Source organism: Aricia agestis, chromosome 10 (genome assembly GCF_905147365.1).
Source record: "Aricia agestis chromosome 10, ilAriAges1.1, whole genome shotgun sequence".
NCBI classification, from domain to species: domain Eukaryota; kingdom Metazoa; phylum Arthropoda; class Insecta; order Lepidoptera; family Lycaenidae; genus Aricia; species Aricia agestis.
The window spans coordinates 9081843-9104719 of record NC_056415.1 but is presented as its reverse complement, the minus strand read 5'-3'; the positions used below and the strand labels follow the sequence as shown (position 1 = coordinate 9104719).

The 22877-nt window shown below is 33.3% G+C and overlaps 2 protein-coding genes across 2 annotated transcripts; both read right to left on the bottom strand.

Moving 5' to 3' along the window:
* Positions 1-733: 733 nt before the first annotated feature.
* Positions 734-10562, bottom strand: LOC121731195 (endocuticle structural glycoprotein ABD-4-like). Its single transcript, XM_042120550.1, has 4 exons — positions 10551-10562; positions 7720-7850; positions 7068-7239; positions 734-877 (listed from the first exon to the last, which is right to left on the bottom strand). Exons 1-4 carry the CDS (start codon positions 10560-10562, stop codon positions 734-736), a joined length of 459 nt encoding a protein of 152 aa, XP_041976484.1.
* Positions 10563-14068: 3506 nt separating this feature from the next.
* LOC121731052 (endocuticle structural glycoprotein SgAbd-2-like) lies at positions 14069-18290 on the bottom strand. Its single transcript, XM_042120370.1, has 4 exons — positions 18188-18290; positions 15538-15707; positions 14901-15159; positions 14069-14396 (listed from the first exon to the last, which is right to left on the bottom strand). Exons 1-4 carry the CDS (start codon positions 18197-18199, stop codon positions 14298-14300), a joined length of 540 nt encoding a protein of 179 aa, XP_041976304.1. The 5' UTR covers positions 18200-18290; the 3' UTR covers positions 14069-14297.
* Between the last annotated feature and the right edge of the window lie 4587 nt (positions 18291-22877).

The following is a 22877-nucleotide window of genomic DNA, read 5'->3' as shown; positions in this document are numbered from 1 at the left end:
GGTATTTCTCCGTTTCAGCCGGCCCATTCGTGCCGAAGCATGGCTCTCCCACGTGTAAGTTCCAACATTAAACTAGGGTTTAATATTGGAACTCATAAATGCTAGAGCACTTCACACTACTTTTAATGTATATTTTTTGATAGATAAGATTTTGTAAGACTCATTTGTAATAATTTTTTTCAAATAAGAACTAATGTATGCTCTGTTTAGGGATACTAAAAATATACTAAAACTTTGTATAAAACGTTTATTTAGTATTTTTAGTATATTACACATTATTTTTTATACAATAACATAACTTAAATCTATCGATTGCTGTTGTCTAAGTCTATCTTACACATAAGAACTATATTATTATGTACTTACCTATTTCGTTATAAAATAATGTTTTTTACAAGAAATTTTCACTTTTAAATACAAAAATCGAGTTCCGCACAGTCAATATTTTTAAGGTCTGGACATACCTATTTGAGAATATTTAATGTTTTTCTCATGATTATAATAATCAGTGGGGTGTTTTCTTAAATTTATTAAAATTAGATTTAAACTATGTAATTATCTGCAATTTATCAAATCACCAAAAGATTTTTGTCAATCGCTTCGAATATGAGTACTCGTATAGTTTTCGAATAAACTGATATTCAAAGCCTTACAAAATACCTTATTTAATCATCTTAGTATTAAAATTAAATCCATATTCATAGCCGCGTTCATTTCAAAGGCGTATTTGAATTCATAGACGTCCTCTTAATTTGTATGGTGCTGGTTGGTACTGAGGCTGTAGGTTGGTAGCGGCGGTTGGTGGTAGTGTCTTCAAGTAGTCGAGGGCCCTTTGGATTGCTGGTGGGATTGGTGGTGGAGTTGGTAAATGTTCACCCTGAAAAGAAACAAAAATTTTACTAAAATAATTTGTTTTTTAAGGTTTCGTAGTCAACAAGGAATCCTTTTAGTTTCGGTCTGTCCATCCGTCTGTCCATCTGTCTGTCTGTCCGCCTGTCTGTCTGTCCGCCTGTCTGTCTGTCCGTCTGTCTGTCCGCGGTTTTGCTCAGAGACTATAGGGGCTACAAAGCTGTAATTTTTCATGAATACACATATTAATGGCGACAAAATGGTACATAAAATCTTAAAATAATATTTTTTATGGTATTTGCCCTACACATCAAGCGGGGATGAATTTTTTTTTCGCGCCCACCCCATCTTGTGGGGTGTTGTTGGATAGGTTTTTTAAAAATATTATGAGTACTTATTTATAGATCATTTTCCGATTTAGGGATTCATTTGTGAAATATTAAGTTTTAAACTGGAAAAAATCGTTAGAGTCCAGTGTTCCCCCCTTCTACCAGCTAAGCGGTTGCTTCAGCTGGAAATGTGAAAAAATTCATGGGAGTAGGACATATGCTGAATTTAAAAGGAAAACTATCACGGCTAAGAAGACTTCTTAAGTTATTGAATAATAGTCGATCAACTAAAAAAAATGTATTCAGCGAAGTATAAAGGAACTTTTCGTTCAAATTCTTTTGATAGTAACTGAGATGATGTTGTTAGTATTGTAAAACACGTTATAAATGTACGTTCATTGACATACAAAAATTTTCCAAAACTAGCGGTACTACGAAACCCTTTATTGCGCGTAGCCCAACAAGGACTTGGCCGGTTTTGCTTTTTAAATATATCTACTAAAAATAAAACTCGCAACTTGAAATGACATCAAAAGACATCAACGCATATGCATCCTATGCGTTGATGTCTTTTGTATCAATCGTATCGTCATCATTAATTTTGCAGTGAATTCCTACAATCAAGAATCAACAATAATTATTCTGATACAAGACGTTCCACGCGGCTTCGCCCGCGTAAATTTCACAGACAAATTAGTCCACAAAAAATAGCCTATGATCCTTCACGTGGTCTACTTCTTATATGTGCCAAATAACAGAAAAAATTCTTCAGTAGTTCGTGAGATAAGCCCTTTTAAATAATTTTCCTCGTTTTTTCGCTCTTATCAGTCGTAGCGTGATAAAATATAGCCTATATCCTTCCTCAACAAATAGGCTATTTAACACTGAAAAAATTTTTCAAATCGGACCAGAAATTCCTGATATTAGCGCGCTCAAACAAACAAACAAACAAACTCTTCCGCTTTATAATATTAGTATAGAATATTGTTGAATTAACTTTATATTTTATGTGAGTGGTAATATTTGTATAAAATATCTCGCCAAAAATAGCATCGCCTCCGTTTTTAAAATCGTTTTAATATTCAAATGATAATTAATGATTTTACCAAATCAGTTTAATCTTTCCTATCAGATCGTAAACGCATCTTCGTGTTGCGTAAACAATACACATAAAACCGAAGGCCAGCTACCTTATCTAAATGTATTAATAACAATTAGTCCGATATAGATCGATTAACATTCCGGCTATTTAAACTGTAACTCTCCTTTTTTGGGCAACGGTTGCTCAAGGTCGGTGGATTTTATGGCCCCCAGAGGCCATCATCAATATTTTCTGGTATTTATATCAATGTCAGATGTGCTCACTTCCTATTTCCAAAGACCGGGTCATGGGTCGCAGTGTGATATTTTCTAGAGACATTTATGAGTACGTTGGCAAATCCGGGCCCACCCGCGCCAAAACGTTTACACACATCCTTACGCAACGCACTCTCAAAATTTTGGGTCTAGTGTACCTAATTTGTCATTTTAAATATAAACTTTTCATTATAACCCTATTAAAATATGCATAGCTTATTGTTGTCATTAATAATATTGCTTTATTTTATTGAGACTTTTAATTTTGCAGCTACGTTTTTTTTTTTAATGCCCTTCTTACAGCCAGATAAATTCTACCAAACAAAATAGTAGGTAAGTATACATAATTATAGGTAAACAAGAGTTATAGTACCAATTATTGATATCATTAAAAAATAATTTAAAAAGTAAACGAGTCATACTCAATCAAGTAACATTGAAAAAACGTCATATTATTAAGCATTTTTAAACTGAATTATAGCTTTAAACAATGTGAAATAAATAATCAAATTTAAATACGCTTTTAAGATTTAATACAATGATCAGGTGCGTGAACTTTTGGTTCGATACACTGTGTCAGATGTTACGTTTACTAATAAAAAATGATGTCAAGGTGATGATGTATACGTAAGTCCAACTTTTCGGCTATCACTGCCAAAAAACTTTATACCCGCTTTAGTAAGGATAAATAAAAGCCTTTAGGGTTTGAAACTTAAGAAGAAGATCAGGGTGAAATCACAAGGATGAAATAAAATGTAATCCGTATGGATTGAATTTATACCATATGGGTGTTTGTATAGTTAGACCCTCTTTAATTTAAGACTTTATTGAATTGAATTTAATATTGGTTTAATTTTTAACTATTTTTATTTATTAACTTTACTTATGAGCTTTTCATATCGCATAGTATACTCGTATAATAAAATATTATCTCAGTTTATTCAACTTTAAAGCTTTATTGTCCAACCAAGAAAAAATATTTCAAATTAGTATTCCGATTGCCAACAGAATCCACAAAACTACCAATTTAAATTTATGGTGAAATTCTGCACCCAAAATATTCGGACTTCATAACTTTATCGCATAATATACATCATCTTTTATATAATATTTTATGTCAACGATGTCAAATAGTAAGGCATCGTACACACAGCTGCAAGATTGATATAATATTGTATGAAGTTTTGTAGAAAGATGGAAGAATGAATCCATATTGTAGAAAAAACAATTTTGCTACCAAGAAATCTTGGTAGCAAAATTGTTTTTTCTACAATATGGATTCATTTTTAAACAGGATTTCAAATTATTTTATAAATTATTCACTGAATAACAAAAAATAATATGAAATATTTTTAATTATTTTATGTTGGTACCAGTGTTTTGTTTGGCATCTCTGCATTATGTGAACAAGACCTTTAAAGTTGTACCTCCAAACACCTACGCGTGTTTTAATGCGTGCAAATCTTAAAGTTGCAAAAACATCGAGAAGACTTATGATGGTGCAGCGGCAACTTTTATGATAAAATCTCTCGGACAAGTTTTACATACTTATGACACTATTAAAAATTATTATTATAAGTCCAACAACCTTCGTTGTTTATGATGAATTTTGCTTACCAAGAAATTAACCTGGGTTTTGTCAAGTTGACTTGTTTTTAATTTCCTTTAAAAAACAACTACATAATAATTATTATCAAATATTGAAAATATCTTAACATTAATATTATTAAAATTCAACCATTTCGTGGCTTGATACGAGATAGACAAAATGGTATTGATAAATCTAAACCTTTTACGAAAGCTAAAAGCACTATTTTATCATATATTATGTTTTAATTTGTTTTCTGTGTTTTAAGGTTAGTTCACTATTATAAAACGACACAGTAACCTTAATATTGAAAATTGTCAAGTTGAAGAGGTGTTATGTATGAAAGTTATGCGGTATGTCGATGTGTCACCGCAAACTTTTGAATGTCATTGTATTTTCCGGTTAATGGTATACTTGAAACTAATGGCTTTATTTTACAGTAAATGCAGATTCTTTAACAATACCTTAATGCGCAAGACAGAAGGATCATTTGTTATTGAGACTGAGGTAACATGATTAATTTTAACGGGCATTCACCCGCAATTTCTGTAAGCTAGAATCGACAACGGTAACCATCTCCAAAAACCTGCCTGAAGCAGAAGCGAAAACTTTATTGGTTTCCGCAAAGAAATTTTTCAGAAGAAGGTAGGGCTGAAAAGTAATACAATGGAGGAGTACGAACTATTCTAATTTGAAGTAAATATCTTTTAAAAAAACATGGTCCAACTGCTGCACTCAGAGTGGAACTAAGTAATTTATTATTAATTTATTATTAAATTAATTCAAAATGTTGACATATTAAGTCCCATATATTATCTGTCAAACTCTTCATTCAATTAAAGGTTAACCATAATTAAATGTCTTTGAGTGCGGCGCGGCGGTAAGTCCCGAAAGTGAAGTGTTTAAATTATGTAAACACTTCACACACAATAGAAATTTAATATTCGTTTACATTTTTACAAGGACAACTCTACAATGATGTTAACATGACGTAAACTCAACGTTACTTCACACATCATAAGCTTAGCATGCTTATCCAAAATTGATTACTATTATGTATTTATTAATTACGTTGTTGTCAAAAAACTGGAGATTACTAGTTATGCGTTATAGATATTTATAATATCGTGGGAAGAATGAAGCTGCGTAGGGTCATCTTTTGGTTAAGAACTTTTTTGGCTTCTGGCATCTGGCAGGGGTCCTTGTGTAGAGTACCAAATATTTTTTGTTTACAATTTACTATTATGTGTGATTCAAAATATGTATTTGATAAATTATGACATTGAGTTTGCGTGGGCATCAATAAAAACAATAATAAATTGTAGTAAACTAGCTTTCTTGTATCAGTATAAAAACCTATTCTCAGGCCTAACAAATGTACATACAAACTTTGATTAAAATCGGTTGAGCCGTTTTAGAGCAGTTCGAGCCTAAACACTGTGACACGAGAATTTTATAATAAAATTATATTAGATACTAGTAGGTATTACGTAATATACTAAATCCCCTAGAGCACAGACTGCGGCTTAGTTTGGGGCACTCTCGTATTTGGAAAACATTGTTAATTATTATTTATGACAATAAAGATTTTGTATTTTTGTACAAATAGCCACTAAATATTTATTCAATAGTTATAGCACCTGGTTAAAGGTTAGAAATACCTTAAAGTGTTCTTCTACATTGCTAATAATAATAAATGATAATATATTTACCGAAACAAAAGTATTCTTCGTGTTTCCCCGTGCTGTACCTACTCTATGTCGGTGTCTTAGATCAAAATTGGTTCTTGTTCATACAATTTGAAGCAAATAAACTAAAATTCTCCACTTTATAGTAATACGAGCTTTTGCCCGCGGCTTCGCTCGCGTTAAGTAGTATTATAACATACAAACTTGCATCCCCTATTTTAACTCCTTGGGGTTGGAATTTATCAAAATCCTTTCTTAGCGGATGCCTTCGTCATAACATCTACCTGCATGCCAAATTTCAGCCCGATCCGTCCAGTGGTTTGGGCTGTGCGTTGATAGATCACTATGTCAATCAGTCAGTCACCTTTGAGTTTTATTATAGATTTTTATTATGAGTAATAATATAGTATACGTATAGTATACGTGGGAGAGCCATGCTTCGGCACGAATGGGCCGGCTCGACTGGATAAATACCACGTTCTCACAGAAAACCGGCGTTAAACAGCGCTTGCGCTGTGTTTCGCCGAGTGAGTGAGTTTACCGGAGGCCCAATCTCCTAACCCCTACCCTATTCCCTTCCATACCCTAAACTATTCCCTTTCCTTCCCTACCTTCCGCTATTACCCTATTCCCTCTTAAAAGGTCGGCAACGCACTTGCAGCTCTTCTGATGCTGCGAGTGTCCATGGGCGACGGAAGTTGCTTTCCATCAGGTGACCCGTTTGCTCGTTTGCCCCCTTATTTCATAAAAAAAAAAAAAAGTGTACCATCGAAGAAATTGATTTATATGCTGATGGCGGACCTGCGTCAGTTGGAAAAGCTATGTTAATTATTATCTATTTAATACGCGAGCGAAAAACTTTTGATCCCTTTTGACGAAAAATGCGGAAACGTAGGTGTATGAAATTTTGCACAATTATAGCATTGTTTATATGGTGTAAACAGTACTATAACTGTGCAAAATTTCAGGAGTGTTTTGAGCTAATATTGTTTTGAAATTATGATTTTATCATACATTTTATTAACAAATAAAACATTACACACACTACAACAGACACACTCTAGGAGATTTTGATTGACAAGCCTATACACACGAATTGTACTCTTGTTATTTATGATTGAAGTCTGTTGTCAAATTGAAATTAGATTTAGTTTTTTCATTGGGCGATCTCTAGTTATAAATATTAGTCAAGATCTGTCCCCCATTAGTCTATCAATCAACTTCAACAAACATGTACAAAAGCATGTACTTCTTTACCTGTGGCTGGAACCCATTTTCATCAGCTATATAGGATAACACGATAGGGGTTCCCTCTGGTGACTTATAACTGAATCTTCCTTCCGCCACTTGGACTTCTTCCCCTTCTCCTTTGCCAAAGTTTTTGACGTAGCCTGACTCTTCAGCTTTTATTTCATTGCCCGTTTCATACCTGTATTTTTTGGAAATTAATAAAGTACTTAAGTAGATTTGTTGCTGTAATCTTCCAATGTACCATCGAGGAAATTGATTCCTATTGATTCCAGTTGACAGACCAACGTCATTTGGTCGGATCATGTCAATTCAATATTAATTGTGATCTGTCGGCTGGGCTTGAAATAACGCAACTAAACTACATAGCTCCCCCATCTAGGAATCAACTTCGCTGATAGTACGAGTACTTACTATCAGAGAAGTTGATACACAAGCAGATGGCGGACCTACGTAATTTGGTTACCCTAAGTCAAACTCAGCCGACAGATCACGACAAATGTAGAATTATCATAACCCAACCAAATGATGTAAGTCCGCTATTTGCATATGAATCCATATTTTCTTTTTTGATTCACCGTCTAATCACCATTCACACCATCGCCAAAATATTCTTATGAATCTGTAATCTAGTGATTATACTTCCAGAGAACATACTTACAGCCACTTGTAAGTTCCATCAGCATTGGGTCCTTCGATTTCAAACTTTAAGATCGGTATTACATCTCCCTCTTTGACAGCTGCTCCACTTACCAATTTGGCTGCTAGTAGGCAGAAGAAAACCACGTTTATCTGTAATAATAAAAAATAAGATTTAACTTCGTAGCAAGAAATACTATCAAAAAAGTTAATTAATAGGTGGACCTACGTATTTTCGTCACGTTTTGTCTAACTCAGCTAACAGAATATGATGACTTACATTAAGTTGACCTAATCCAACCAATTGACGTGGGTCCGTCAACTGTCTATGAACCAATTTTTTTTTATGGTATATAATACTAGCTGTTGCCCGCGACTTCGTCCGCGTTAGTATAGTAGATCACGTCCCAAGTATTATTTATTGTACAAAAATATTCAATGTACAGCATTGACTTTCCTACGATTTTATTATATATAGATGTTCCGCGCGGCTTCGCTTGCCTAATTTAGGAATTTCTCGCGACCGTACATTTTTCCGCAAAAAAATAGCCTATGTCCCTTAACGTGGTCTATTCTTCATGTTTGCCAAATAACATAAAAATTGCTCCAGTAGTTCTTAAGAATCTTAAGATAATAAGCAATTTCATATAATTTCCCCCGTTTTTTCCACACTTTCCTCTATTTATTCGCTCCTATTAGTTGTAGAATAATAAAATATAGCTTATGGCCTTCCTCAATAAATAGGCTATCTAACACTGAAATAATTTTTCAAATTAGACCAGTAGTTCCTGAGATTAGCGCGTTCAAATAAGCCCTTTCAAATAATTTCCTCCCGTTTTTTTCACTCTTTCCTCTATTTCTTCGCTTTTATTAGTCTTAGCATGATAAAATATAGCCTATAACCTTTCTCAACAAATGGGCTATCGAATACTGAAAGATTTTTTAAATCGAACCAGTAGTTCCTGAGATTAGCGCGATTAAATAAGCCCTTTTATATAATTTCCCCCGTTTTTTCCACATTTTCCACTATTTCTTCGCTTTTATTAGTCTTAGCGTGATAAAATATAGCCTATAGCCTTCCTCGATCAATGGGCTATCTAACACTGAAAAAAGTTTTCAAATCGGACCAGTAGTTCCTGAGATTAGCGCGTTCAAATAAGCCCTTTCAAATAATTTACCCCGTTTTTTTCTACATTTTCCTCTATTTCTTCGTTTCTATTAGTCTTAGCGTGATAAAATATAGCCTTCTTCAATAAATGGGCTATCTAACACTGAAAGAATTTTTCAAATCGGACCAGTAGTTCCTGAGATTAGCGCGTTCAAACAAACAAACAAACAAAGAAACAAACTAACAAACTCTGCAGAATTATAATATTAATATAGATTATACTTATCCGACCTAGAAAATCTCTGATATATTTTAATAAGTATTCAATTAGGTAGAAGTACCTATTACAAGTAACAAAAATTAGTAAATACGGTAAGGCATACATTTAATTAAGTTAATTTGAATTTAACTAAGAAGTGAGTTGTAATTAGTTCATTTTTATCTTCTATATTGTGTAACAATAGAATTCACAACAGGAATCTGCATCTGAACACGATTATTACCTATTTTGCAAAAAATGGAAATATGTAAACGGCAGCTATTTTTACGGGCATGAAATTTTGCTCAGTCAAAAGTCGAAGGAGAACTTTTATTAAAATATTTCTCCTGTGAAAATATTATAGTTACTCTTTTTCAGGCAAATAATAATAAATAAAACTAACTGTTAAGTAACTATTATAAAGGGTCATGCTTCACTGAAGCCTGTAGAGATATCAATCGATATTTATAATTAATGGAAATAAATTGCATTCGTCGCTTTACATAACTATTGTAATACATTATGCAAGCAGTTTTTTTATATATTTGAATGCTGAAATTCCGTTTATGAGTGAACTAAGACTTTATATACAACGGTTTACAACATATCTAACTGACTTTAATTGTAACAACAATTAGAGCCATTATGTTGTATTTTAGTAATGATAATGTGTTTTATATTTCCTTTATCCACATGAGAGAAATAGCGAAATAATAATAATAATGATTCTATAGGCATAGACATAATATTATATAGACAAGAAAAATTATACAGTGTTTTTCGTTTTACATGAAAAAAAATAAATTTTCTTGATTGAAATTAAGGTGTTATTTTGAAAAAAGTTCAATATCAAAATAATTGACATCTTTTACCTGACCACAAGGGTCATATTTTTAACCTAAGGAAATATCAGCATATAAAATTTAAATGAAGCATTTCGCTCTCTGACCCTTAGCACATCTGAGAGAGGATAGCTAAGTGATAGGTCATGTGTTTTGCAAACTAAGCGGCTCTTCAACATTTCCTTATACAGATGCATTGTTTCACAATATCGTTTTTTGAAAGACAAAAAATACCATTATAGTAATTAGTTACTATTAAAATAAATGATTTCTCATACTATAATGAATTTAAACTTTTGCGTTGCAGATATTAAGCCGGGAATTTATTACAATGTTATAATTAAATACAACACAACTTTGGCTGGCATAAATATATTTTGTTTACTCCCAAAAATTTTGAAGTAAGTTTAAATTATTGTTGGCTTTGGAAAAAATGTAATGATGACAAATTATAAAACTACCTTTCCAACTGCGCACCGCCAATTTTATATAAAAATTGTTTATTGAAACACTAAAAACATTTTTAAAGCTAAAATAAATAAAAAAATCATCAATAGTGAAAATTTCGTCTACAATAATTTTAATCTTTATTCTATTGGCCTACCCCCAACTCCCCTATTCCAATTTTAAAGCGATATTCTTACCATTTTACTCATTTTCTCTAAGCACGAAGATTCACAAAGATGCAGCTGCAAGTATGATGTCTGTGACAGTGCAATAGGTTTATATACTAGCTTCTTTACCTATGAACTTACCGACCCGCGTACAGGATTCAGGCGATTCGTCTTGCACATAATTTATTCGTCCAAGCATTTAAGGTGCTCAGTGTTTTCTACATTTGGAATATCATCAAAAACTTGTTACATCGATGTACTGTAATTATATGGTGTTTAAGGAAACCCTATGTTTTGAACGCGATACGAAATTTAACTATTAATTTATACGAACACCCTTTGTAATAGCCCATTGCTGTTTACTGATAGGAATTTTCGTTTGATTCTGAGAGGTTTAATTCAGTAATGTCTTGCCACTCGTAGTTAGCTAGTTCGTTTAATACCATAATAATAATATTAGCTGATTTTCAGACTAAAATACAGAAGGACAAGTATTCAGGCGCTGATTAGAATTATAAATTAGCGAAGCTGATAAGCTTTGTCCACACTGTGCCTTTTTCTGTTCGTCAAGGGCATGCGTTATAGCGCAGTCAACAGCGAACGTGAGGCATGCCCGCGACGCATGCCCTCTGACCGTATCCAAAACTTCAAAAATGACAATAATATTGGCGTTGCGTCCCTTGACGCATTCAATTATTGAATGCGCCAAAATGAAAGTGGATGACGAAAATTGGAGATGAAAGTGCACAGTGTGGACATAGCTATAGACGTTTTCCTGCACGATAATTCTGAATCTGGCCAATTTGTGCCCAAATGCAAACAAACAAATTCATTCAAATATTTAGGAAGAGTTCAGTGACATGCACACGTATAGTATAATAATAATAATTAAACTACACTACATTTAACTACAGAATGTAACTTTGTAGTTTTTTTAATTTTTTTATTTAGTCATAATGACATTGTAATTTTCCATCTTTTTGGTAAAAGATGGCCCCGTACGAGTTTCTTACGCCGGTTCTTCTCGCCGAGTCAGTTCCCGAACCGGTGGTAGGCCCCAGTAGCATCAACGTTCGGAAAGTGTTTGAAAAAAACCTATTCTGAATAAAAAAAATTGACTTTGACTTTGACTTGGCCGGTTTTTATTGATGTAGCATTAGGTACTCTAGACAACTGTACTGTAAACTTTCATTTTGTATCTTATGCGTTTTATAGCTAAATACGTCTTTATTATCTTCGCCAATAATAATGATTATGAAAAAGAATAAAACTTTCCTTCATATTATTAGTACCCTTAGTTGTAGAAAAATATAATTTAAACATAACTTTATACGTGGGAGAGCCATGCTTCGGCATGAATGGGCCGGCTCGACCGGAGAAATACCACGTTCCCACAGAAAACCGGCGTGAAACAGCGCTTGCACTGTGTTTCGCCGAGTGAGTGAGTTTACCGGAGGCCCAATCCCCTTCCCTATCCTCCCTTATTCCCTTCCCTTCCCATCCCTACCCTCCCCTATTACCCTATTCCCTCTTAAAAGGCCGGCAACGCACCTGCAGCTCTTCCGATGCTGCGACTGTCCATGGGCGACGGAAGTTGCTTTCCATTAGGTGACCCGTTTGCTCGTTTGCCCCTTTATTTCATTAAAAAAAAACTACTTTCTCGGGTTACTATCGTTCCCAAACATTATTTCTTTTAATAATTTAAAGTGTTGTAACTTGTAAGCTTTCTCTGTGTAAATATTGCCAATAACTTTTATTAATAAAAGTTATTGGTAGTATTTACTGTAGGTATTCTGTTACTTAGGTTTCTGCAATTCAAAGTACTTATTGAACATTTTCCAATGTTGTAATAACGAGCGATTACAGAATTATCAACCGACTTTTAAAAAAGAAGACGCATATAAAAGCGGTTAATATAATCTGTTAAAAGAAATATTTCCGCCACCCTTGGGTTCCCGCTGATATCGCATAAAGGATGGTTAAATAAGTTATATAAAATGTAATTAATTCGCAGACAATTTGCTAATTCAATAAATCATACTAATCAAAGATTGAATAAGGCGATTCGGTATTTCTAAAGGTCTGGAAGTATTATGAAACACACGTTACTTCGGACATGGATGACCCTTCCAATCCTGTTTCTGTGTGGTATTTAATGACACTAATAAAATACTAGAATTACTTTTAGAACACATTATGCGTGTGTCAAAATTACTTTATATTCGTTGCCTATATTAACTAATGTATTTTACATAAGTTATGTTAGCCTACATTTCATAAGAGCCATAACATTTTTAGGAAGTAAATATTCGTCTTCAATGTAACTTTTTTTTATAAAATAATGGGGAAACGAGCAAACGGGTCACCTGATACAAAACAACATGGGTGTCCATGGGCGACGGCAGTTGCTTTTTTCCACAAAATTAGAATAGCTGCAAGTGCGTTGCCGTCCTTTACCTTCTTCTAAGTTTTTGTAATTTGCCGATCGAAATATTATGATTTATGATGACGATGAAAAATATAATTTTGTATGTACTCAAACATTCAAAAGATACAATAAATACCATATTCTTTTATTTTGCGCATAAAGTAGAATAAAAAAATTAAAGACATATGATTAACCTTAGCTTCTGGATAACTGCTTTTCAACTCTATTTATATTCTTTTTTTTTATATTTTTAATTTTATGTTTTTATCCACATTTTTTTGCGTAAAAGGCAAGATACTAATAGTGTTCGGAAGCATGTACTTGGATAAAGTTTTTGTTCAGAGTAAAGAGTCTCGCCCCATACAGTTAGTGTGTCAAAATCAAATATGATATGTTTGTAGAGCAAGTCAAACCATAATCAAATTAAATATTTTTACTGTTACATACTATTATACTATATTATAACGTATTGCTTTTCTCTAGTCACTAGTTCGATAAATAGCTATAGTCATATAATAGTATACAGTGTACAGAGCTTAAATTCGCGTAATTTTTTAGGAGAAAGCGAAGACAGTAAGTTTTAGCAACAAGTACTCCAGGTAGTTTTGATTCCGATTTCTGATAAAAAAAAACAAAACTCCATATTATGATATTTCTCAGTAAGTATTATACTCTCCATATTATAATTGAAGCAATAAAAAGGTTTACTAGGACTGAAAAATACTAAAAAGTCACAAAGTGCAACAAACTTGTATAAAGAGCTTTAAATATTTTTTGACACAGTTAATATTATTATTGTGATAATCACGACACAATTAATAATATCTGCTGTGTTAAAAATATTTAATAATAAAAAAAACATCATTTTCTTAAATTTTATAAACCCCATTATAGACGCACTGTATTTGCAAGATAGTTTTTGTCATTTTTAGCAATTATTTTTTTGAAAAATAAATTGTTATTGCTAGTTTTTCCTTTATTTTCTTATTTTAGAACGGATCATTCGCTCATTCATCATCTTACTTTATCCTGTTGCAAAGGGTTGAACTCAATAAACTATTATATAAATAATTAACAGTTTATTTTCGAAAATTATAAAAAGACAATATATTTACAATAGTATAATACATTCGTATTGAACTTATCGACGTGGGATGGCGGAACACATCTTACAAAATAACAAGTCTTACAATAAATAGAGAAAATTCTCGAGTAGTTGAAATAACAAAATCACATGGTAGAACACAACAGTGCCAGAGCACGCATACTGCATAGGCTATTATAATTATAAGAGTATGTTTGAGACTAGTCCAACTTCACTTCATATTAACCTAGGTCTTAGCTTAGGCTTAATTGCCGTAGTAGAGACCCTTGTAGTTAAGGGCGGCTTTCTCCTCGTTTTTCAGGGCTGCTTCAGGGTTGTCTCTGGCTTCGAGCTCAGCGCGTCTCTGTAAAAAAGAAAGATCGATATGAGCTTTTTTTATATTTAATACGCATTTATTTTACGTCAAGTTTGCACTACACAAGCTTGCACGTAAAAAGTATAGTTAATTTTAATTGAATCTATACTAATTTTACAAAGCTGAAGAGTTTGTTTGTTTGAACGCACTTATCTCAAAAACTACTGCTCCGATTAGAAAGATTCTTTCAGATTTATCGAGAAAGGCTAAAGGTAGGTAATATAAATGTTATTGCTCTAGAACCAATAGGAGCGAAGAAACAGAGGAAAATGTGGAAAATTACGGGAAAATTATTTGAAAGTGCTTATCCCACGAACTACTGGATGAATTTTTAAGTTATTTGGCACAGATGTGCAGTAGACCACGTGATGGGACATAGGCTATTTTTTGCGGAAAAATGTTCGGTTTCCGTAATATTCCTAATTTAGGAGGGCGAACCCGCACTATCTAGTTTGGATAAAACTAGTATGTATAATCAATGCAATTGCTTACCCTGTTAGCTTCAATTCCGGCGTAGATGAGGTCTAATCCTTTCTGGATCTCAGCGGAGACTGGGGGTGGGGTCGGGATGTGGTCTCCCTCGACTCTGAATCCCTTCTCGTCGGCGATGTAGCGGACGTTGATGGGGGTGCCGTCGGGGGCGATGTAGGAGTATGAACCTTCCTGGACCAGGGTTGGAATGCCTTCAGCGGTCTCAGCAGCCCTCAAGTGACCGGTTTCCTCAGATAAGATGTTGTTTCCAGTCTCGTATCTGCAATCGAAATGATAAGAATTATAGGTAAATACTGCATTTCCTATATTATTTTTAATATGGTAACTAAAATAATTTGATGATCCATACATAAAACTTGTAGTAGATTAAAATGGAATTATTGATGATAGATTTATGAAGAATCAGATCGTTTAAGTGCCCTATAAGCTTACGCAATGTTTGTCCATAACCATGTACCATCGAGGAAATTGATTCGTCATTTGGTCGGATCATGTCAATTCAATGTTAATTATTGTGATCTGTCGGCTTGGTTTGACGTAACGTGACCACACTACGTAGGTCTCCCATCTGCCTTGGAATCAACTTCTCTGATAGTACATAGTTCAACTTTGCTAGTGAGTGGTAAGAGCGACTTACGAGGTCTTGTAGCTGCCGTCGGTGCCTTGCTCCTTGTCGAAGTGCAGGATGGGGATGACGGTGGAGGTGGATGTCAGCTCAACTTTTGGTCTGAAGTCATCGATCTGTCTGTACTCCTGCTCTCTCTGTGGCAGGGCTGCCGCAAGGGCGAGCGCGACGGAAAGAACAATCTGGAATAAAAGAGAAAGAAATGAGATGATGTAAGAGAAAAATTCACATCATAATTTGGTAGATTATATTTTAATACTATATATTTTTATTTAGGTATCTAGCCTAACCTGATATTTAGGTGTGTGTCATGTGATGTACCATCAAGGAATTTGTCTACTAGGCAGTTATTAGACCTACGTCATTTGGTCGGATCATGTCAATTCAATGTTAATTGTGATCTGTCGGCTGGGTTTGACGAAGCGACCAAATTACTTAGGTCCTCCCAGGATCCTCCCATGTGCCCAGGAATCAACTTCTCTGGTAGTACATCATTCTCTTGTTAGTAACAAAACTTATTTCAAATTATTTGATCAGTTTAAATTAATCAAAAACAATACTTTATAACATTACAGGTATAAAAGATTACGTCAATAAGTTCCCAGCTAATAATATGTTCGAAAAATGAAATATAAATTCGATTCTTTTTCGATTACCAGAGTCGTAAATTATTTATATGTTTGATCTTTCTTATACTATCAAAATAATCTCTAAGTGTAATTCCAATGATCGAAGGCAAAAAAAAAATTTCATTACTATGTTGTCATACTGAAGAGCTTAATCATATTCGAGATGTTGTAAGATGAGGTGGAGCTACAATGGGTGTTGCGACAGCCGCCGCCGCTCGGCGAAAGCCGTGTAATCCATATTGACAATTACGTCGGTACATGTAACAGTTTTTATGCATTATGTTCAGCTTGTTTCGTGCCATTTTGTAACTTGTTAGCGTCATTGTGGTATATTGATACTAGTTATTTTCAAATTGGGTGATTTCGAAAGAACGAATCTCTCAGTCTGAATATTGCTGTTGGTTGTTACAGTTCGTTCTTTCACAAAAGTCATATTCTATTGTTTAAAAATATCTAGTGATAGACGTACGTTTACACAAAAGTTAAATATTGAAATATGTTCTAATGGTAATAAATTATTCCAAATATAGAGAAAGGTGTGCCGTTTGTATGTCAAGGTCAACGTTTTATTGGCATCATTTCCATATATTAATATTTGTGAAGACGGCACTCTACCCACGTGTGATGAACAATCTTACATAACTTTAAATACTTAATGAGATATACGATCGATATTAGTTTCGACGAAAAAAAACTAGAATTTAGGAAAATAGGTCTGAAAAAGTGTGAACAGGCGTGTATTTTAGTTTGGCCACTTATCGTCAATCATACAAGATCGAAGCAAGCTACAAATTGATTTTTATGAATGGAAAATATTTTTTAGTACGTTTTCGACACCGGACACGATAGGTCAATGTAGATATTGATCTTATTAAAACGAGATCAGAAGTTTGCGACATCAAAACTCATCATTTATGCGTAGTCAAAAATTTGACCCACTGTCTAGTTACGTAAGACATTGATATAGTAAACGAGATCTATCTGGAACATATTATTTATACCTACATAATATTATATTAGTATTGATCTGATAGAGGTTTGCCTATGAAACTTTGTAATTGAAAAATTACCAATTCAAAGCTTTTAAAGCTGCTTGTAAGAAATATTTAAAAATATCGTTTTACACCTAAAAGTCTATTAAAAACTTTGTGAACTAGTTATTAAACTTTTTTGCTTAATAACTAGTTCACAAGTAAAATATCAGAAAGTCAATAAAAGCAATATATTGTAGGTACTCATGAAGAAAATCCAATGTTTAATATTTTTACCAAATTAATCCAGAAAAACTTCGAATATAGCTGATATAGTTCGATAAGTCAAAAGAAAGTTATATGAATCTATCAAATAGATACGTAAGTATAAATAGTGTTCTAATAAATTCTCTGCTCTCACTGTCATTAGGAGTACACAAAAAGGACCGTAATGATTTCCTACATAATAATATGGCAAGTCACGTAACAAACTAAAGTCGTCATAATACTACAAAAAATAATCTACGAGTAGCTACGCATTATTTTGTCGATTATATATCAATAGTAATGGCTCACAAATATTGTTAAATGAAATTTATTAAAAAAAATGAAAGAAACGCACATTTCGAATTAAAAATAAGGTAGTTAAACATAATATTAACGTGAAATTTAATTTTGTCTCAGTGAAATTTATACATAAAGCTAACGTTTCCATTTCTTCTATTTTACCAATAAGTAGTAAAAAAGAAACCTATAAACATAAAATAGCTAACTACTAGCTATTAAAAAATACTTACTTAATGGTTAAAGTAAAAAGCAATGTCAATTAAATTTTAATCGTACTTAATTGGAAGCTTTAAAGCACTGGAGCTTAATGTCAAAGTTGACTTCAACTCATCCACTGACCTCCTTTAGTTCAGTTGCAACTAGTTGTTGCAAAACCCGAGATTTTAATGTAATTGAATGTAATTTGTGTATTGACCCGCGTTTTCATAATTCGACTCCGTGACCTTCGATGGAATTTAAGATTAGGACGTAAGTTTATTCCAAATTTGAACTCACCAAAACTTTCATTGTGAATTTTTTGTGCGGCTGAGATGCACGTGGCTCTAGAACTATGTCAGAGGTGGTATCACACGGTCTTTATATACTTCACCCCTGCCACGCCGCGCGGTCCTGACACATCATACTTTCATAGCCGACGTATCTCCGCTATGAGCTGGATTCTGAATTAGATACGATTTTATGGACCCCACGCCTAGGATTCGCTTTTTGAAATCTAGATAATATTATTAAGTGTATGTGTAGAATAAAAAAAAAAACATTTTTTTTAGTCATTAATATAACTTACAAACGAGGAGAATCATTATGTGGTGATGTAATTTTAAACATACTTGAAGTATGAAATATAATTGAATCTACTTCTAACAATTTTTTTATTGATTTTTTGCCATAAATCGCAATTATTGTTTTACTCTCTTGAATATTGACTTTCTAAGTTTATTTCAATCTAAAATGTCTATTGAACTACTAGTGATTTTTCCGGTTCATTAAGATCAATTTGTAGTAGTAAACGAGTGAATGGGATCGAATTTGAGTTTTGCAGTCGAACGCATTAATATTATTTTAATCATATTAATAAGCGAGCGAAAAACTTTTGATCCCTTTTGACGAAAAATGCGGAAACGTAGGTGAATGAAATTTTGCACAGATAACTGTGCAAAATTTCATTCACCTACGTTGTATGTATAAACATATTATAATAATAGCTTATAATATGGTGAAAGAGTGCATCAAGCAAATATTATTTTGAAATTATGCTTTTATCATACATTTTTTTAACTAATAAAATACACACATTTACTCATTGAATGTGTAGAATTTAATTTACAAAAGAAATTAAGTAATCTTCCTGATAATTTAAAAGAGTGTTTGAATGGAAAAGGTTGTAATTGTACTTTAAAATATTTGAAATTGATTAATATGTATAAATGTATTTGAAACAAAATTATTTGTATTTAAGGTGGTCGTTTAATGACCTTGATGTTGAAAACGACCTTAAATAAATTAATTAAAAAAAATACACACACTACAATGTGCATACTACAACCTATACAGTATGCATACGAATTACGAATACACTCTTTTGTTTATGGTTGAAGTCTGTTGTTAGAATATTAAAAATGGATTGTTGTTTTTTTATTAAATCTGAAACAGTCAATACTTTAAACGGGTTTAAAAAGGTCGAATTTTGACCATTGGGCGATCTCTAGTTCAAAATAAACTTTTGTTGTAATATTATGTTTTTGTCGTGTCGTAGGCTTAAAGCCTGTTTTTAATTATATATGGCTATCGAGGAATTCACTATTATTATTGGAATTTGTGTATGGACTTTACTTATTTAATAACATACTTTATGATTTTTAAAGGAGGTTTAGATTTGTTAAAAGTTAAAAAAACAAGTATCTACCAATTAGGACCAAGCTTGTTTTTTAACTCCTAAAATCTACATCATAATTTTCACAGAAATATGCAAACATAGAAGATAAATAAAAAGTAAAAAGAAATTATTCTATCAGCATTTACAAAAATGTCATACGTCAATAAAAACTTTAACAGCGAATTAGGTCAAGGAGAAACTATTCACAATTATGCAAAAGTCAAGCGTGAATTATTAGTGTACAAGATATTTTTATACGAATTAATGAACGAAAATAAAAAAAAAACTTAGTTTTTAGGTTCCGTACCCAAAGGCTAAAAACGGAACCCTATAATTACTGAGACTACGTTGCATGTCCGTCTGTCTGTTTCTCTGTCACCAGGCTTTATTTCAAGAACCGCTATAGCTAGATTTCTGAAATTTTCACAGATTGTGTATATCTGTTGCCGCTATAACAAAAACATAACACCTTTCTTTTATTGTCGAGGGTTAAAAATAAAATTAATATTTATACAACAAACGTAATTTTATGGCATTTTTTTCTCGTAATCAATAATGGCAACATGTAGGCACTTGAAATATTCACAAAATCCTCAATTGTGTTTGTAGTATCAGAGAAGTTGAATCCTAGACAGATGGAAGACCTATGTAGTTTGGTCGCGTTATGTCAAACTCAGGCGACAGATCACAATTATTTACATTGAATTGACATGATCCGACTAAATGACGTTGGTATATCAATTGCCTTGGAATCAATTTCCTCGACGGTACTTTAATAATTAATAATAAAATTAAAATAACTTGAGGGGGCATCCCTATACAAAATATTTTTCTGCTTTCGCCTACGAATACTTAATTATTATTCGTAGGCATTCGCTCTATAACGGCACGGAACCCTTCGTGCGCTCGACTCACACTTGGCCGATTTTATTTTCGACTTTTATCATGGAGTTGTTTTGCGTTTCGTTGTGTTATTTCATTCAATCGAGCTTATAACGGATTATAATCGAGATTGTAACGTAAACGTAAATATATAGTAGTACATTATAAGCATCATTCTAATTCACATTTGTTACATATTATATTTTATCTTAAGAAGTTATCTATATATTAATACGTGAGCCAAAAACTTCGTATCCCTTAAAATGGAGAAACGTAGGCGAATGAAATTTTGCACAGTTATAGTTTATATGGTGAAGGAGTGCATCGAGCTAATATTATTTTGAAATTATGCTTTTATCATACATTTTTTTAACAAACAAAACATTACACACACTACAACACACACACTAGGAAAAATGACAGATTTTTGAGTGACAAGCCTATACATACGAATTACACTCTTTTATTTTTGGTTGAAGTCTGTTGACAACAAGGTGACAAATTGAAAATGGATTATAGTTTTTTTATTGAATCTTAGATACTATTAGACAATGCTTACACGGCCAGTCTGAGATAAGCGGAGTCCTAGAGACAAGAGTTGAAAAAAATATGATAAACTCAATATTTTTTACAAAATATAGGTAGTAGTAGTACTAATATCGTTGAAACTAAGGTCGAATTTCGACCATTGGGCGATCTCTAGTTACATTAAAATGTTATTTTACAAAACATATTCATTATAAACAATAGAGCTATATATTTAATGATCTTGCTCGCGATAAAAAAATCTTCCACACAATTTCAATCTCATTTATATAGTGCTCAAGAATATGTGCAATGCACAAGAGAAATCTCTCTTCCTCTTAAACCTTAGACTGGTAAGACAAGTGAAACAATAGTCTTACCAGTCTTTTAGGACCAACTTTATACTAACTTTGTAACAAAACTAAGTGATAATACTTTAGCTTAGGGTGTGTACGTATTCCTTGTAGAGTGTTCACTGTGAAAGTAGGAGCGCTGAAAGACCAAATTTTTTTTTCACTTTTGTATGGGGAAACTCGTAACTTTCGGGCCCTTGTCCATACAAAAGTTTCACAGTGAACTCTCTACAAGGAACACGTACACACCCTAAAGTATTATCACTTAGTTTTATTACACCCTGTAGATGCTCATCCGAAGCGACGCATTGGTAACCACTTGATGATCCATACGTCGCTCCAGATGTAATCCATACTAATAATATAATATTATAAATGTGAAAGTGTGCCTGTCTGTCTGTTACCTATTCACGCCCGACCCGAACAGCTGAATCGATTTTGCTGAGGTATATATACTCCCCCCCCCCCCCCACCGGTTTCGGTGACGGTGGCCGGTTTCATTGAAACCAGGCCAGGTACGCAGGAGTAATTTTATAGTGCCCAAGTGTATGCGCAGTACACAAGAGCATTCTCTATACCTATACTCTCATAACCCAGTGGGACGGAAGGCCGACACGACTGGCGAGAGATCAGGCACAGGACCGACTTTTTACATGCCCATCCGACGCAGGGATCATCATTTGTCAGACAATAAGATGATTAACCTGCATTATCCTAACCAAACTTGGAAATAACATATTTCCAACGCGGGAATCGAACCCACGACTTCCGAGTCAAGAGCCATCCTCTTAACCACTGGACCACGGAGGCTGAGGTATGGAGACACTTTGAGTCCCGGGAAAGGACATAGGATAGGTACTGTTTATCCATAAAAAAATACAGTTCCCACGCGATAAACAAATTTTTGTTGTGGGCGTCATTTAGTAATAATTATAAAATACATACTTACCTTGTAATACAATTTGGCGTTCCATTCCGTCTATTGTAGTAAACCTTAACGAGGGATTTGGAAGACAAGATCTGAGTAGTCTTTAGCCGTAGAGGTGTTCACAAAAAAACTAGTAGTAGTCAATGCATAAACCGTCGATCGGGACAATATAAGAAGGACGGGAAGATTAAAGCAGTAGCTCTACCATGAGTTTAAAGCTATAGTATTTTTCGATGCTCGATATCGACTACCGTAAATTTTTAGTATGGCAAATTTTACAGCGCCTCTAGCGGGTAATTTCGGAACTAAAATCGGCATACTGAATATTTACGTAGTAGTCGGTATCGAGTATCGATAAATACTATAGCTCATGGTAGAGCTACAGATCCCATAACATACTATATGTAATTAAGTCCAAACCCTGTTAACTATTTCAAATTCAACGTTTTGTAAATTCCAATTATAGGCAGGATCGATGAACTACTTATCGTTTACGACTAAGAAACCTTGGCATTGATTGCCAAGGTTTATCATGGATTATCATGGTAAGAGAAATTACCATATTATGGTAAGAGAATTGTAATATACATAAAAAGTATATCAATGTTACTAAAGAGTCATAAT